Source organism: Erinaceus europaeus, chromosome 23 (assembly GCF_950295315.1).
Source record: "Erinaceus europaeus chromosome 23, mEriEur2.1, whole genome shotgun sequence".
Taxonomy (NCBI): Eukaryota; Metazoa; Chordata; class Mammalia; order Eulipotyphla; family Erinaceidae; genus Erinaceus; species Erinaceus europaeus.
Window position 1 is genome coordinate 15,271,711 of NC_080184.1, and position 15,663 is coordinate 15,287,373.

Sequence of the window (15,663 nt, forward strand, 5' to 3'; positions counted from 1 at the left end):
CGCAGGCGGCCGTGGCATCGCAGCAGAGGCGGCAGCGAGGCCTCGCGGTCCCCGTCCCCCAGGAAGCCCCCCAGCCCCCCTTTGGCCCCCAGACCCGGCCTGACCGGGAGCCGCGCCCGGACTGCAGACGAGCCAAGGGAAGCCGCCAAGTCTTGGCGGCGGGCGGCCTCGGACCCGGGTGCCAGCGCGGCTGGGGAACGGGGAGGCGGGGGACCGTGGGAACAGCGGCGCCGGGCGAGGCGGGGTCCCGGGGGCCCAGAAGCCGCACTTGGCCGCCGCCGCCTGCTGGGCTCGCGGCCCACGGTCCCGGGGGAGAACTTCCCACAGCCGGCCAGGTGCGGGCGCGCCCCCGCGGACCCCTGCACGCGCATCCCCGCAGGCAGACCCCTGCACGCGCGCCCCCGCGGACAGACCCCTGCACGCGCGCCCCCGCGGACCCCTGCACGCGCATCCCCGCGGACAGACCCCTGCACGCGCGTCCCCGTGGACAGACCCCTGCACGCGCGTCCCCGCGGACAGACCCCCTGCACGCGCGTCCCCGTGGACAGACCCCTGCACGCGCGTCCCCGTGGACAGACCCCTGCACGCGCGTCCCCGTGGACAGACCCCTGCACGCGCGTCCCCGTGGACAGACCCCCTGCACGCGCGTCCCCGTGGACAGACCCCTGCACGCGCGTCCCCGTGGACAGACCCCTGCACGCGCGTCCCCGCGGACAGACCCCTGCACGGGCGTCCCCGCAGACAGACCCCCGTACGCGCTCCCCCCGCAGACAGACTCCTGCACGCGCGTCCCGCAGACCCCTGCACGCGCATCCCCGCAGACAGACCCCCGCACGCGCCCCCCCGCAGACAGACCCCTGCACGCGCGTCCCCGCAGACAGACCCCTGCACGCTCACCCCCCACAGACCCCCCGCACGCGCGCTCCCGCAGACAGACCCCCGCACGCGCCCCCCCCCCCGCAGACCCCCCGCGCGCGTCCCCGGGGCAGACCTGTGCGCGCTCACAGACGCAGGATCACGCCTGGCGCGCTCCCGTGCGATCTCGTGCTCGTGTCCCGGGCGCGCGCAGCAGCGGCGCCAGCTCGGGGAAATGAGAACCAGGCGACGCTGCCGGCTGAGCCATCTGGGGGCGGGGGGGACATTCCTGGGGCGGCCCCGCCGGTTCCGCACCAGCGCCCGGTCGCTCGGGACAAGCTGTTCCGAGGTGTGAGCTGACGGGGCCGCCTCGTCTGGGCTGGGGGCGCAGGTGGGGGCGGCTGGAATGTCCTGGCCCCCGGGAGCAGCCCTGGGGGTGACCCGCCGAGGCCCCCGAGGCCCCACCCCGCCTGCAGGACCCAGCCCCAACCTGCCTTCAGTGTTTATTCCACGAAAATGGAGACTTTAGGCCCCAGAGACCCCCCAACCGGAGTGCAAGACGCCCCCAGAGTCAGGGGAGACCTCAACACGGCCGGGCAGGTCCCAGAGATTTGGGGGGTGGGGGGCACACGGCTGAGCAGACAGGCCTGGTGGAGCCCAGGGCTTGGGGTTCAAGTCCACATCACGCCAGCCCGGCAGCCTGGATGCCGAAGACGGGGGTCCGAGGCTCTCGGACCTGCGGGGGGAACTTCAGGTGCGGTGGAGCAGGGCTGCAGGTGTCTCTCTGTCTCTCTGTCTCTCTGTCTCTGTCTCTCCCTGTCTGTCTCTTTTTTTTTTTTTAAGATTTTATTTATTTATGAGAAAGATAGGAGGAGAGAGAGAAAGAATCAGACGTCACTCTGGTCCATGTGCTGCCGGGCACTGAACTCAGGACCTCGTGCTTGAGAGTCCGATGCTGTCTCCCCTGCGCCACCTCCCGGACCGCTCTCGGTTTTATTCATATACAGCCCTGCTCCTCTCTGGCTGATGGTGATGCGGGGGATTGAACCTGGGACGTTGGAGCCTCAGCCGTGAGAGTCTGTTTGCAGAACCATTGTGCTGTCTCCCCCACCCTCGGCTTCGATCACAGTCAAGGGAAAATAAAGTGGGGTGGGGGTGTGGGTGGGTGGGTGGAGCAAAGCCTTGGGAGCAGTGGATTCACCACACAGGGACCGAGGCCCAGCAGTGACCCTGGAGACACATAATAAAAATGAAGAAACTGTTAGACAGACAGACAGACAGACAGACAGACAGACAAAAGCCGCGAGGAGCGGACCCCAAGCCCAGCAAGCCACAGCCCTGCTGGCAGATAAATGAATCAGTGAGACGGAAACAGGCTGGGTGTGGATCCACCTGCCAACGCCCATGTCCAGCGAAGAAGCAGTGACAGAAGCCAGACTCCCACCTTCTGTTCCCCATGAAGAATCTGGGTCCAGGCTCCCAGAGGGATAAAGACCAGGGGAGCTGGGGAGTCGGGCAGTAGCGCAGCAGGTTAAGCGCACATGGCAGGAAGCGCAAGGACCGGCACAAGGATCCCGGTTCGAGCCCCCGGATCCCCACCTGCGGGAGGGGGGTCACTTCACAGATGGTGAAGCAGGCCTGCAGGTGTCTGTCTTTCTCTCCCCTCTCTGTCTTCCCCTCCTCTCTCCATGTCTCTCTGTCCTACCCAACAACAATGACAGCTATAACCACAACAAAGATAAACAACAAGGGCAACAAAAGGGAAAAAAATAGCCTCCAGGAGCAGTGGATTCGTAGTGCAGGCACCGAGCCCCAGCAATAACCCTGGAGGAAAAAAAAAATACAGGGAAGCTTCCAACAGAGGAGATGGGACATGGAACTCAGGTGGTGGGAACTGTGTGGAATTGTGCCCTGTTATCCAGTGGACTTGTTGATCATAATTAAAGTTTCTTTTTTAAAAAAAGAACAAAACCAAGGTGGGCAGGTTGAGGCTTGAGGCCTCGCAGGAGTCAGTGGGACTCTGCTGCTCTCTCCTGACTGCACACTGAAGATGGTCTGGGGTCTGGAGATGGCACAGGGGTTCTGCAACAGACTCTTCCGCCTGAGGCTTCGAGGCCCCAGGTTCAGTCCGCGGCACCACCATCAGCCAGAGCTCAGCAGGGCTCTGTGGAAAACCAAAAAATATATAATAATAGTAATAATAATAATAAGGCTGAGGAGACAGCACAGGGTTCTATTAAAGAGAATCTCCTGTCTGAGGCTTGGAGGTCCCAGGTTCAGTCCCCAGCACCACCATCAGCCAGAGCTGAGCAGGACTCGGGGAAAAAAAAGTTAAACAAATAAACAAAACTGTTTTTGTTTCAGATGCAAGCTAGCAAAGCATGGGGCGGGCAATGAGATGCAACCAGGCAGCCAGAGGCCCGCAGAGCCCCCCGACTGGCCTCCTAAGGGGGGAACCACCCCAGGGTCTCAGCACACAGGGACACACTGGCCCCAGGACAGCCCTTTCTGGTTGATATCCCCAAAACAATGTGACCCTTGGGGCCCCCAGCCACCCACATGCTTTGCAAGGCAAACCCTGAATATTTATACAAACTGAAGTCTGGAAAACCCCAAACCCCACTGTGCCCCACACCCGGAGACACCTGGGGAACAAAGTCCCACAGTGTCCAGTGGTCAAAAAGGCCGACCACTCGGGGGCCTGAGGACACAAGGTCTGCAAAAGGTCCCTACCCCCAAGTTGGTACAGCCCAGTGCTGGGGACCCCAAGCCAGGCTCCCAGCCCCAGGCTCCCAGCCCCAGCCCCAGATCCCAGCCCCAGAGTCTCCCGCCCCAGGACCCAGCTCCAGAGTCCCCCAGCCCCAGATCCCAGCACCACGTTCCCCAGCCCCAGAGTCCCCCAGCCCCAGGCTCCCAGCCCCAGATCCCAGCCCCAGATCCCAGCCCCAGAGTCCCCCAGCCCCAGGACCCCAGCCCCAGGACCCCAGCCCCAGGACCCCAGCCCCAGGACCCCAGCCTCAGATCCCAGCCCCAGGCTCCCAGCCCCAGATCCCAGCTCCAGAGTCCCCCAGCCCCAGGACCCAGCTCCAGAGTCCCCCAGCCCCAGGACCCCAGCCCCAGGACCCCAGCCCCAGGGCCCCCAGACCCATGGTTCACAGCCCCAGGACCCCAGCCCCAGGACCCCAGCCCCAGGACCCCAGCCCCAGGTCCCCAGCCCCAGGACCCCAGCCCCAGGGCCCCCCCAGCCCCAAGACCCCAGCCCCAGGACCCCAGCCCCACCCCCAGCCTCAGAGTCCGGCAGGCTGTGGCCACTGTGGGGTGCAGGGGGGGCTGCCACATGCAAAGAGCGGCCAGGAATCAATGCCGCCTGATGGAGGCGTCCCCACTGGGGACCTCGGTCCTAAGTGGTCCCCTCCATCCCCGGGGTGGGGGCCCCGGGGGCAGAGCTGAGTGCCCTCCTGAATGACCCAGACCCGGCCGGGTCACCGGCTCAGACCCAGGACCTCAGGGTGCGGTGGGGGTGTGTGTGACTAAGCCCGCAGGGCGTGGGGGGCAGCCTGAGTCACCCGTCAGCACCCGTTCACCGCCCACCCTGTCTGCCTGCGGGCGCCCGGACCCTGGCCATGACCCCGTGGTCGGCCAGCGCCCGATGGGACACCCCCGACCCGAACCCCAGCCCCCCAAAGCGACAGGGGACCCAAGTCGCAGCCTGACAGGGAGGCCGCCCAGACCAGGCGGGGCTCCTGGGGGGCTGGCCGGAACCCCAGCCCCCACCCCCAGTCCCAACGGCCTCATGGCCGAGGCTCAGCTCAGCACAGATGGTTGGCTCGCACCAGGCGCGCTGGACGGGAGCCCGGCCCAGGCCAGGCCAGCCATGCCGCTGCGGCTCTGGGGACATGGGGTGGGGAGGGGGAGACGGAGAGGGGGAGATGGGGGAAGGGGAGACAGGGGAGACGGGGGAGGAAGAGATGGAGAGGGGAGACAGAGAGGGAGACAGAGAGGGGGACAGAGAGGGGGACAGAGAGGGGGACAGAGAGGGAGACAGAGAGGGGGACAGAGAGGGGGAGACAGAGAGGGGGACAGAGAGGGGGACAGAGAGGGAGACAGAGGGGAGACAGAGAGGGGGACAGAGAGGGGGACAGAGAGGGAGACAGAGAGGGGGACAGAGAGGGAGACAGAGGGGAGACAGAGAGGGGGACAGAGAGGGGGACAGAGAGGGAGACAGAGAGGGAGACAGAGGGGAGACAGAGAGGGGGACAGAGAGGGAGACAGAGGGGAGACAGAGAGGGGGACAGAGAGGGGGACAGAGAGGGAGACAGAGAGGGAGACAGAGAGGGAGACAGAGAGGGGGACAGAGAGGGAGACAGAGGGGAGACAGAGAGGGGGACAGAGAGGGAGACAGAGAGGGAGACAGAGGGGAGACAGAGAGGGGGACAGAGAGGGGGACAGAGAGGGGGACAGAGAGGGGGACAGAGAGGGAGACAGAGAGGGAGACAGAGAGGGGGACAGAGAGGGGAGACAGAGAGGGGGACAGAGAGGGGGACAGAGAGGGGGACAGAGAGGGGAGACAGAGAGGGGGACAGAGAGGGAGACAGAGGGGAGACAGAGAGGGGGACAGAGAGGGGGACAGAGAGGGAGACAGAGAGGGAGACAGAGGGGAGACAGAGAGGGGGACAGAGAGGGGGACAGAGAGGGAGACAGAGAGGGAGACAGAGGGGAGACAGAGAGGGGGACAGAGAGGGGGACAGAGAGGGGGACAGAGAGGGGGACAGAGAGGGAGACAGAGAGGGAGACAGAGAGGGGGACAGAGAGGGGAGACAGAGAGGGGGACAGAGAGGGGGACAGAGAGGGGGACAGAGAGGGGAGACAGAGAGGGGGACAGAGAGGGAGACAGAGAGGGGGAGACAGAGAGGGGGACAGAGAGGGGAGACAGAGAGGGGGACAGAGAGGGGGACAGAGAGGGAGACAGAGAGGGGGACAGAGAGGGGGACAGAGAGGGGGAGACAGAGAGGGGGACAGAGAGGGGGAGACAGAGAGGGAGACAGAGAGGGGGACAGAGAGGGGAGACAGAGAGGGGGACAGAGAGGGGGACAGAGAGGGAGACAGAGAGGGGGACAGAGAGGGGGACAGAGAGGGGGAGACAGAGAGGGAGACAGAGAGGGGGACAGAGAGGGGGACAGAGAGGGGGACAGAGAGGGGAGACAGAGAGGGGGACAGAGAGGGGGACAGAGAGGGGGAGACAGAGAGGGGGACAGAGAGGGGGAGACAGAGAGGGAGACAGAGAGGGGGACAGAGAGGGAGACAGAGAGGGGGACAGAGAGGGAGACAGAGAGGGGGACAGAGAGGGGGACAGAGAGGGAGACAGAGAGGGGGACAGAGAGGGGGACAGAGAGGGGGAGACAGAGAGGGAGACAGAGAGGGGGACAGAGAGGGGGACAGCGAGGGGGACAGAGAGGGGGACAGAGAGGGGGAGACAGAGAGGGAGACAGAGAGGGGAGACAGAGAGGGGGACAGAGAGGGGGACAGAGAGGGGGACAGAGAGGGGGACAGAGAGGGGGAGACAGAGAGGGGGACAGAGAGGGGGACAGAGAGGGAGACAGAGAGGGGGACAGAGAGGGGGACAGAGAGGGGGAGACAGAGAGGGAGACAGAGAGGGGGACAGAGAGGGGGACAGAGAGGGGGACAGAGAGGGGGACAGAGAGGGGGAGACAGAGAGGGGGAGACAGAGAGGGGGACAGAGAGGGGGACAGAGAGGGGGACAGAGAGGGAGACAGAGAGGGGGACAGAGAGGGAGACAGAGAGGGGAGACAGAGAGGGGGACAGAGAGGGGGACAGAGAGGGGGACAGAGAGGGGGAGACAGAGAGGGGGACAGAGAGGGGGACAGAGAGGGGGACAGAGAGGGAGACAGAGAGGGGAGACAGAGAGGGGGACAGAGAGGGGGACAGAGAGGGGGACAGAGAGGGGGAGACAGAGAGGGGGAGACAGAGAGGGAGACAGAGAGGGGGACAGAGAGGGAGACAGAGAGGGGGACAGAGAGGGAGACAGAGAGGGAGACAGAGAGGGGGACAGAGAGGGGGAGACAGAGAGGGAGACAGAGAGGGGGACAGAGAGGGAGACAGAGAGGGGGAGACAGAGAGGGAGACAGGGGAACAGAGAGGGGGACAGAGAGGGGGACAGAGAGGGGGACAGAGAGGGGGACAGAGAGGGGGACAGAGAGGGGGACAGAGAGGGGGACAGAGAGGGGGAGACAGAGAGGGGGACAGAGAGGGGGACAGAGAGGGGGACAGAGAGGGGGACAGAGAGGGGGACAGAGAGGGGGAGACAGAGAGGGGGACAGAGAGGGGGACAGAGAGGGAGACAGAGAGGGGGACAGAGAGGGGGAGACAGAGAGGGAGACAGGGGGACAGAGAGGGGGACAGAGAGGGGGAGACAGAGAGGGGGACAGAGAGGGGGAGACAGAGAGGGAGACAGGGGGACAGAGAGGGGGACAGAGAGGGGGACAGAGAGGGGGACAGAGAGGGGGAGACAGAGAGGGAGACAGAGAGGGGAGACAGAGAGGGGGACAGAGAGGGGGACAGAGAGGGGGACAGAGAGGGGGACAGAGAGGGGGACAGAGAGGGGGACAGAGAGGGGGACAGAGAGGGAGACAGAGGGGAGACAGAGAGGGGGACAGAGAGGGGGACAGAGAGGGGGAGACAGAGAGGGAGACAGAGAGGGGAGACAGAGAGGGGGACAGAGAGGGGGACAGAGAGGGAGACAGAGAGGGGAGACAGAGAGGGGGACAGAGAGGGGGACAGAGAGGGGGACAGAGAGGGGGACAGAGAGGGGGAGACAGAGAGGGGGAGACAGAGAGGGAGACAGAGAGGGGGACAGAGAGGGGGACAGAGAGGGGGACAGAGAGGGGGTCAGAGAGGGGGACAGAGAGGGAGACAGAGAGGGGGACAGAGAGGGGGAGACAGAGAGGGGGAGACAGAGAGGGAGACAGAGAGGGGGACAGAGAGGGGAGACAGAGAGGGGGACAGAGAGGGGGACAGAGAGGGGGAGACAGAGAGGGGGAGACAGAGAGGGAGACAGAGAGGGGGACAGAGAGGGGGACAGAGAGGGAGACAGAGGGGAGACAGAGAGGGGGACAGAGAGGGGGACAGAGAGGGAGACAGAGAGGGGGACAGAGAGGGGGACAGAGAGGGAGACAGAGAGGGGGACAGAGAGGGGGACAGAGAGGGGGACAGAGAGGGGGACAGAGAGGGAGACAGAGAGGGGGACAGAGAGGGGGACAGAGAGGGAGACAGAGAGGGGGACAGAGAGGGGGACAGAGAGGGGGACAGAGAGGGGGACAGAGAGGGGGACAGAGAGGGAGACAGGGGGACAGAGAGGGGGACAGAGAGGGGGACAGAGAGGGGGACAGAGAGGGGGAGACAGAGAGGGAGACAGAGAGGGGAGACAGAGAGGGGGACAGAGAGGGGGACAGAGAGGGGGACAGAGAGGGGGACAGAGAGGGGGACAGAGAGGGGGACAGAGAGGGGGACAGAGAGGGAGACAGAGGGGAGACAGAGAGGGGGACAGAGAGGGGGACAGAGAGGGGGAGACAGAGAGGGAGACAGAGAGGGGAGACAGAGAGGGGGACAGAGAGGGGGACAGAGAGGGAGACAGAGAGGGGGACAGAGAGGGGGAGACAGAGAGGGGGAGACAGAGAGGGAGACAGAGAGGGGGACAGAGAGGGGGACAGAGAGGGGGACAGAGAGGGGGTCAGAGAGGGGGACAGAGAGGGAGACAGAGAGGGGGACAGAGAGGGGGAGACAGAGAGGGGGAGACAGAGAGGGAGACAGAGAGGGGGACAGAGAGGGGGACAGAGAGGGAGACAGAGAGGGAGACAGAGGGGAGACAGAGAGGGGGACAGAGAGGGGGACAGAGAGGGGGACAGAGAGGGGGACAGAGAGGGGGAGACAGAGAGGGGGAGACAGAGAGGGAGACAGAGAGGGGGACAGAGAGGGGGACAGAGAGGGGGACAGAGAGGGGAGACAGAGAGGGGGACAGAGAGGGGGACAGAGAGGGGGAGACAGAGAGGGAGACAGAGAGGGGAGACAGAGAGGGGGACAGAGAGGGGGACAGAGAGGGGGACAGAGAGGGGGACAGAGAGGGGGACAGAGAGGGGGACAGAGAGGGGGACAGAGAGGGAGACAGAGAGGGGGACAGAGAGGGGGACAGAGAGGGGAGACAGAGAGGGGGACAGAGAGGGAGACAGAGAGGGGGACAGAGAGGGGGACAGAGAGGGAGACAGAGAGGGAGACAGAGAGGGGGACAGAGAGGGGGACAGAGAGGGGGACAGAGAGGGAGACAGAGAGGGGGAGACAGAGAGGGGGACAGAGAGGGGGAGACAGAGAGGGGGACAGAGAGGGGGACAGAGAGGGAGACAGAGAGGGGGAGACAGAGAGGGGGACAGAGAGGGAGACAGAGAGGGGAGACAGAGAGGGGGACAGAGAGGGGGACAGAGAGGGGGACAGAGAGGGAGACAGAGAGGGGAGACAGAGAGGGGGACAGAGAGGGGGACAGAGAGGGGACAGAGAGGGGGAGACAGAGAGGGGGAGACAGAGAGGGAGACAGAGAGGGGGACAGAGAGGGGGAGACAGAGAGGGGGAGACAGAGAGGGGGACAGAGAGGGGGACAGAGAGGGGGACAGAGAGGGGGACAGAGAGGGGAGACAGAGAGGGGGACAGAGAGGGGGACAGAGAGGGAGACAGAGAGGGGGACAGAGAGGGGGACAGAGAGGGGGACAGAGAGGGGGACAGAGAGGGAGACAGAGAGGGGGACAGAGAGGGGGACAGAGAGGGAGACAGAGAGGGGGACAGAGAGGGGGACAGAGAGGGGGACAGAGAGGGGGACAGAGAGGGAGACAGAGAGGGGGACAGAGAGGGGGACAGAGAGGGAGACAGAGAGGGGGACAGAGAGGGGGACAGAGAGGGGGACAGAGAGGGGGACAGAGAGGGAGACAGAGAGGGGGACAGAGAGGGGGACAGAGAGGGGGACAGAGAGGGGGACAGAGAGGGAGACAGAGAGGGGGACAGAGAGGGGGACAGAGAGGGGGACAGAGAGGGGGACAGAGAGGGGGACAGAGAGGGGGACAGAGAGGGGGACAGAGAGGGGGACAGAGAGGGGGACAGAGAGGGAGACAGAGAGGGGGACAGAGAGGGGGACAGAGAGGGAGACAGAGAGGGGGACAGAGAGGGGGACAGAGAGGGGACAGAGAGGGGGACAGAGAGGGGGACAGAGAGGGGGACAGAGAGGGGGACAGAGAGGGGGACAGAGAGGGGGACAGAGAGGGAGACAGAGAGGGGGACAGAGAGGGGGACAGAGAGGGGGACAGAGAGGGGGACAGAGAGGGAGACAGAGAGGGGGACAGAGAGGGGGACAGAGAGGGGGACAGAGAGGGGGACAGAGAGGGAGACAGAGAGGGGGACAGAGAGGGGGACAGAGAGGGAGACAGAGAGGGGGACAGAGAGGGAGACAGAGAGGGGGACAGAGAGGGGGACAGAGAGGGAGACAGAGAGGGGGACAGAGAGGGGGACAGAGAGGGAGACAGAGAGGGGGACAGAGAGGGGGACAGAGAGGGAGACAGAGAGGGGGACAGAGAGGGGGACAGAGAGGGAGACAGAGAGGGGGACAGAGAGGGGGACAGAGAGGGAGACAGAGAGGGGGACAGAGAGGGGGACAGAGAGGGGGACAGAGAGGGAGACAGAGAGGGGGACAGAGAGGGGGACAGAGAGGGGGACAGAGAGGGGGACAGAGAGGGGGACAGAGAGGGAGACAGAGAGGGGGACAGAGAGGGGGACAGAGAGGGAGACAGAGAGGGAGACAGAGAGGGGGAGACTGGAGGAGGGAGAGACAGAGGGTGGGAGATGGGGGACAGGGGAGAGACAGAGGGGGAGACAGAGAGGAGGAGATGGGGAGAGACAGAGAGAGGAGAGACAGAGGGGGATGGGGAGAGAGATAAGTAGGGGAGACAGAGAGAGGAGACAGAGAGGTGACAGAGAGAGGAGAGACAGAGAGGGGGAGAGTAAGAGGGAGAAGGAGACAGGGAGACAGAGACAGAGAAAGGAGGATATAGTGAGAGGGAGAGAGGGGTGATGGGACAGACGGGGAGATGGGTTGCTGGGGTGGGGTGGAGGATGGATGGTGGGTGATGGATGGATGGTGGAGGATGGATAGATGGTGGATGGATGGGTGGAGGATGGATGGATGATGGTGGATGTACAATGAATGATGGATGGTGGATGTTAGAGGAAGGATGGGTGGGTGAATGGATGGATGGAGGATGATAGATGATGGATGGATGGATGGATGGATGGATGGATGGATGGATAGATAATGGATGGATGATGGATGGTGGGTGATGGATGATGGACAGTGGATGATGGATGGATGGATGGTGAAGGATGGATAGATGGTGTATGGATGGGTGGATATTGGATGGATGATGGTGGATGTACAATGGATGGTGGATGTTAGAGGAAGGATGGGTGGGTGGATGGATGGATGGTGGAGGATGGATGGAGGAGGATGGATGATGGAGGATGGATGGTGGAGGATGGATGGATGGAGGATGGATGGAGGAGGATGGATGGATGGAGGATGGATGGAGGAGGATGGATGGTGGAGGATGGATGGTGGAGGATGGATGGATGGAGGATGGATGGATGGATGGTGGAGGATGGATGGAGGAAGATGGATGGATGGTGGAGGATGGATGGTGGAGGATGGATGGATGGATGGAGGATGGATGGATGGTGGAGGATGGATGGTGGAGGATGGATGGATGGAGGATGGATGGATGGTGGAGGATTGATGGAGGATGGATGATGGATGGATGGTGGAGGATGGATGGTGGAGGATGGATGGTGGATGGATGGAGGAGGATGGATGGATGGATGGAGGATCGATGGAGGAGGATGGATGGAGGAGGATGGATGGTGGAGGATGGACGGTGGAGGATGGATGGTGGAGGATGGATGGAGGAGGATGGATGGATGGATGGAGGATGGATGGTGGAGGATGGATGGAGGAGGATGGATGGAGGATGGATGGTGGAGGATGGATGGTGGAGGATGGATGGTGGAGGATGGATGGAGGAGGATGGATGGATGGATGGAGGATGGATGGTGGAGGATGGATGGAGGATGGATGGTGGAGGATGGCTGGATGGAGGATGGTGCTAATGGCTGATGGCTGATGAAGGTGCATGGCGGCCTGCATTCAGGTGAGGAGCCAAGTGACCGTCCTGGCTGCACAGGGGCACTGAAGCCCCCTTTCTTTGGGGACCCTGACTCCCTGCAGCCGTGCACCTGCCCAGGGACCATGGGGCTCTGGGGCACAGGGGTGTCCATGCTCACCCAGCGGCGGCCCGGGGTGTGAGAAGTGTCTGGACCTCCCGCAGGTCAGAGTGGGGACCACGGTGCACCCCTGGGTGCCCCCACTGCAGAGCTCCCCAAGCCGGGTGACTGCAGCCGGGTCCCCAGGGCTGCGCCCTAAGCTCGGGCATGGTCACTGCCCTCTGCCCACCCTGGGGCTCCACAGTAGGTGTCGGGCTTCCTGGGGGGACCCCGCCCAGACTGGCTCGGCTTCCTCCGCAGGCTCCTGGAGACGCCCCCCTCCTCCCGCCCCAGCTCTCCTCAGACCCTGTTCAATTCCGGAAGCCGCTGCCTCCAGGGAGGCCTCTGTCCAGGTGTGTGACTTCCTTGACAGGCTCCACCCCCCCAGGCTGCCCCTCAACACCCCCCACCCCTGCCAGGAGGAGGCGCGGGCCGGGGTCAAGGGTGAAAAGAGAGCTGTCTACAGCTGCAGGCAGCCTCGGGGGCCCTGCCTGCAGACAGCCGCACCCCTCCCCGGCTCCCCGCCAGCAAGCTGCGACCTTGCTTCCAGAATAAAAGGGGGGTCCCCGGCTTCCACCCCAGGAGCAAAGGAGCGAACCCCACCTAGGGCCTCTCCAGAGCACAGCCCCGGGGGTGGGGGCTTTCACCCCAGCAGTGGGAGCTGCTCTCGGAGTTGTGCAGGGGCCTGGGTTCGAGCCCCCGGGCACCATGGGAACCCCTCGCCGAGGCTCTTTGGGGAGCTGTGGCTTGTTTCTCCCCCCCACACCTCAGTTTCTCTCTGTGACCAGGGGGGAACCCCACCGGGGAGCCTGGGGGTCTCATGGCTGGAAAGCCCTGGCAGCAAAATCAGAGCCTCAGGCATCAGGCCCAGGGTCCGGGCAGCAGACACACTGAAGGACAGACAGACTGACACAATAAAAAGGAAGCAGGAACCCCAGTGCCAGGCGGGACCCGCTTCCGGCCCGGGGGTTCCCCAGACTCGGACCCTGCAGCCCCCATCTCCCAGCGCCCCTCTGCAGGCCTCCAAGCCCCTTGGGGTGACCAGCACCCCCCAGGAGTCCTGGGCCCCAGCCCATACTTGAGAGTCGCTGGGGGCCCGGTGCCAGCCCTGCCCAGGTGTGCAGCCTGTCCACACCCCAAGTCCTCCCAGGCGCCTCCCGGTCCTGAGTACATGGGTACCCCCAATCCCCGTCTTGGGGGTGCCAAGAGCCCCCAGACTCCAGCTCATGTGGGGGCCATGCATCCTCACACGAATCTTGGTGTCCCTGAGGGGCCCCTACTCTGCGCCCCCGCCCTACATAGCCCCCCAATCCCCGCAGCCCCAGCAGACCCCTGCCCGCCTGCTCAGCTGCCCTGGGGTCCCCTGCAGAGGGGCGGGGCCTGCGGGTGGGGCGGGGCCTGCGGAGACAGACCAGCACCCATGAGGAGGGGCGTGGCCTGGCCGGGGCGGGCAAGCGAGATGCTGTTCCTATAAAGGGCGTGGGGGCGGGGCCTACAGAAGGGCGGAGTCCGAAGACAGACCCTGTCCAATGACTGATGAGGGGCGAGACTGTGGGTGAGGAGGGGGGGTGGGACCTGCGGGCTCAGGAATCCGTGCACGAGAAGGGGCGTGGCTCAAAGGGGGCGGGTCCCACCAACGGGGTGTGGCCTGCCGTGGAGCGGTGATTGGAGAGCGGGGGCGGGGCGTGGTCTCCGTGGGCGGGGCTTGCTCTGCGGGGCGGGGCCTTAGCTAGGGCAGGTTGAGGTGCAGGAGGGCCCTGGGTGGAGGGGCTGCAGGTGTGGGTGAGGTCAGCTCTGGGAAGTGGGGGTCCCCCATGCCACCCCACGCCCCCCTCCTGTCTCCCTGCCCGGGGACCCTGTTCTCACCCACCCGCAGGCCCCTCACATCCAGGCCTGCACCCCAGCCAGCTCGGGCACACACGGCCCATCTTGAGGTGGACCCCCCGGAGGCCGGGGCGGGAGGCAGCTCACACGCTCTGGTCCCCACGGCTGGCCGCCCGCCCGCCCGCCACACGCCAGGCCGGCCGACACACATGGCGCCCACATGGCGGAGGGCAGGCGGGCAGGCAGGCCGGGAGGCCCTGGGGCAGAGGGGCGGGCGGGGAGGCCTGGTGGTGGGGGTCGGACGCACAGGGCCCAGGCCGGCGCACACTTCACCTGGCTTCCAGCCCCGCAGCACGCTGGAGCTGTGTCTCTCTGTCCCTGTCCCCCTCTCTCTCTCTGTCCCTCTGTCGGGATAGGAGGAAGTCACCGGCAGCTGTGGAATGCAGTGGCGGGAGAGGAGCCCCCCGGGAAATCCTTCCAGAGGCCTGGGTTGAGGGCACAGGGCTTCCGCAAACAGACTCTCCTGCTGAGACGCTGAGGCCCCAGGTTCAACCCCCAGCGCCACCATCAGCCAGAGCTCAGCTGGGCTCTGGGGAAATAACAACAACGACAATAAGAATAGGGCGGGAGAGACAGCACAGTTGGGTCTTCAAAAGACTCTCCTGCTGAGATTCAGGCCCCAGTTCAACCCCCAGCACCACCATCAGCCAGAATTCAGCAGGGCTCTGGGAAAAAGAAATCCTTTTGGAAAAGAATGGGAGAGTGAGACGCAGCTCTGAAGCTCCCGCAGTGCTGCCTGGTGTCCCCAGGTGGTGTCTGGGCTCGAGCCCTGTGGGGCCGCCCGCCCTGAGAGGGGTCTCAGTTCCTGCTGAGCAGCTCCCCCCCCCCCCTCGCCCGCCTTGTATTTCACTTCACTTTCAGATTTCACTCAGGGCTGAGAGAAAGCTCGCACTGAGGGCGGCTGGCTGACCACAGGCCTGGGCCCAGATGGGCGACCGCCGCCACATGGCGTGTGCTGCGCACCAGGGGAAGCTACGGTGCGGGAGCGTCTATCCTGTGGCTCTGGTGGAACCCTGCCTTTCGTCAGCACCTGGCCGTCATGCACTGTGCCAGGCTGACTTTGGGCCGTGGGGGGCGGTCCCTGTGGGCCGGGGGCTGTGAGGACCTGGGGCTGTGCTCCTCTGGGGGAGCCACGCATCCTCCCCGAGAGACAGGCTGGAATAAGCCTCCTCCAGGCCGGCAGATGAGGGGCTGGGGCGGGGCTGGGGCGGGGCTGCGGCTGTGGGGCCTGCTCACACCTCGGCCCCTGCTGTGACCCCAGGCCGCCATCTGGCCGGCAGCTGGCAGGGCTGTGTGAGGTGGGCCCGGCACCTGCTTCAGCTGGAAACCCACCCCTCGGCCCCCTCGGCCCCCCTCGGCCCCTTCTCCCGGCTCCAGGCCCTACACGCCCCCAGCAACACCCGGCCTATCCCCGGGGGAGAATGCGGTTTTTCCAGATAGAAGAGGGGGGGAGAGAGAGAGAGAGAGGAGAAGCCGGAGGTTGGCGCACCTGATTAAGCCCACACATCACAGCGCACAAGGACCTGGGTTCAAGCCCTCGGTCCCCACCTGCAGGGGGAA

At 64.7% G+C, this 15,663-nt stretch overlaps 1 protein-coding gene across 1 annotated transcript; it reads right to left on the reverse strand.

Moving 5' to 3' along the window:
- Window positions 1-1,015: 1,015 nt before the first annotated feature.
- LOC132535508 (DNA-directed RNA polymerase II subunit RPB1-like) lies at window positions 1,016-10,712 on the reverse strand (the record flags this gene model as incomplete). Its single annotated transcript, XM_060181421.1, is given in 3 exon segments — window positions 1,016-1,123; window positions 9,580-10,098; window positions 10,101-10,712. Coding segments are annotated over 3 exon segments (1,239 nt in total), but the record flags the coding sequence as incomplete, so codon positions are not given.
- Window positions 10,713-15,663: the final 4,951 nt, after the last annotated feature.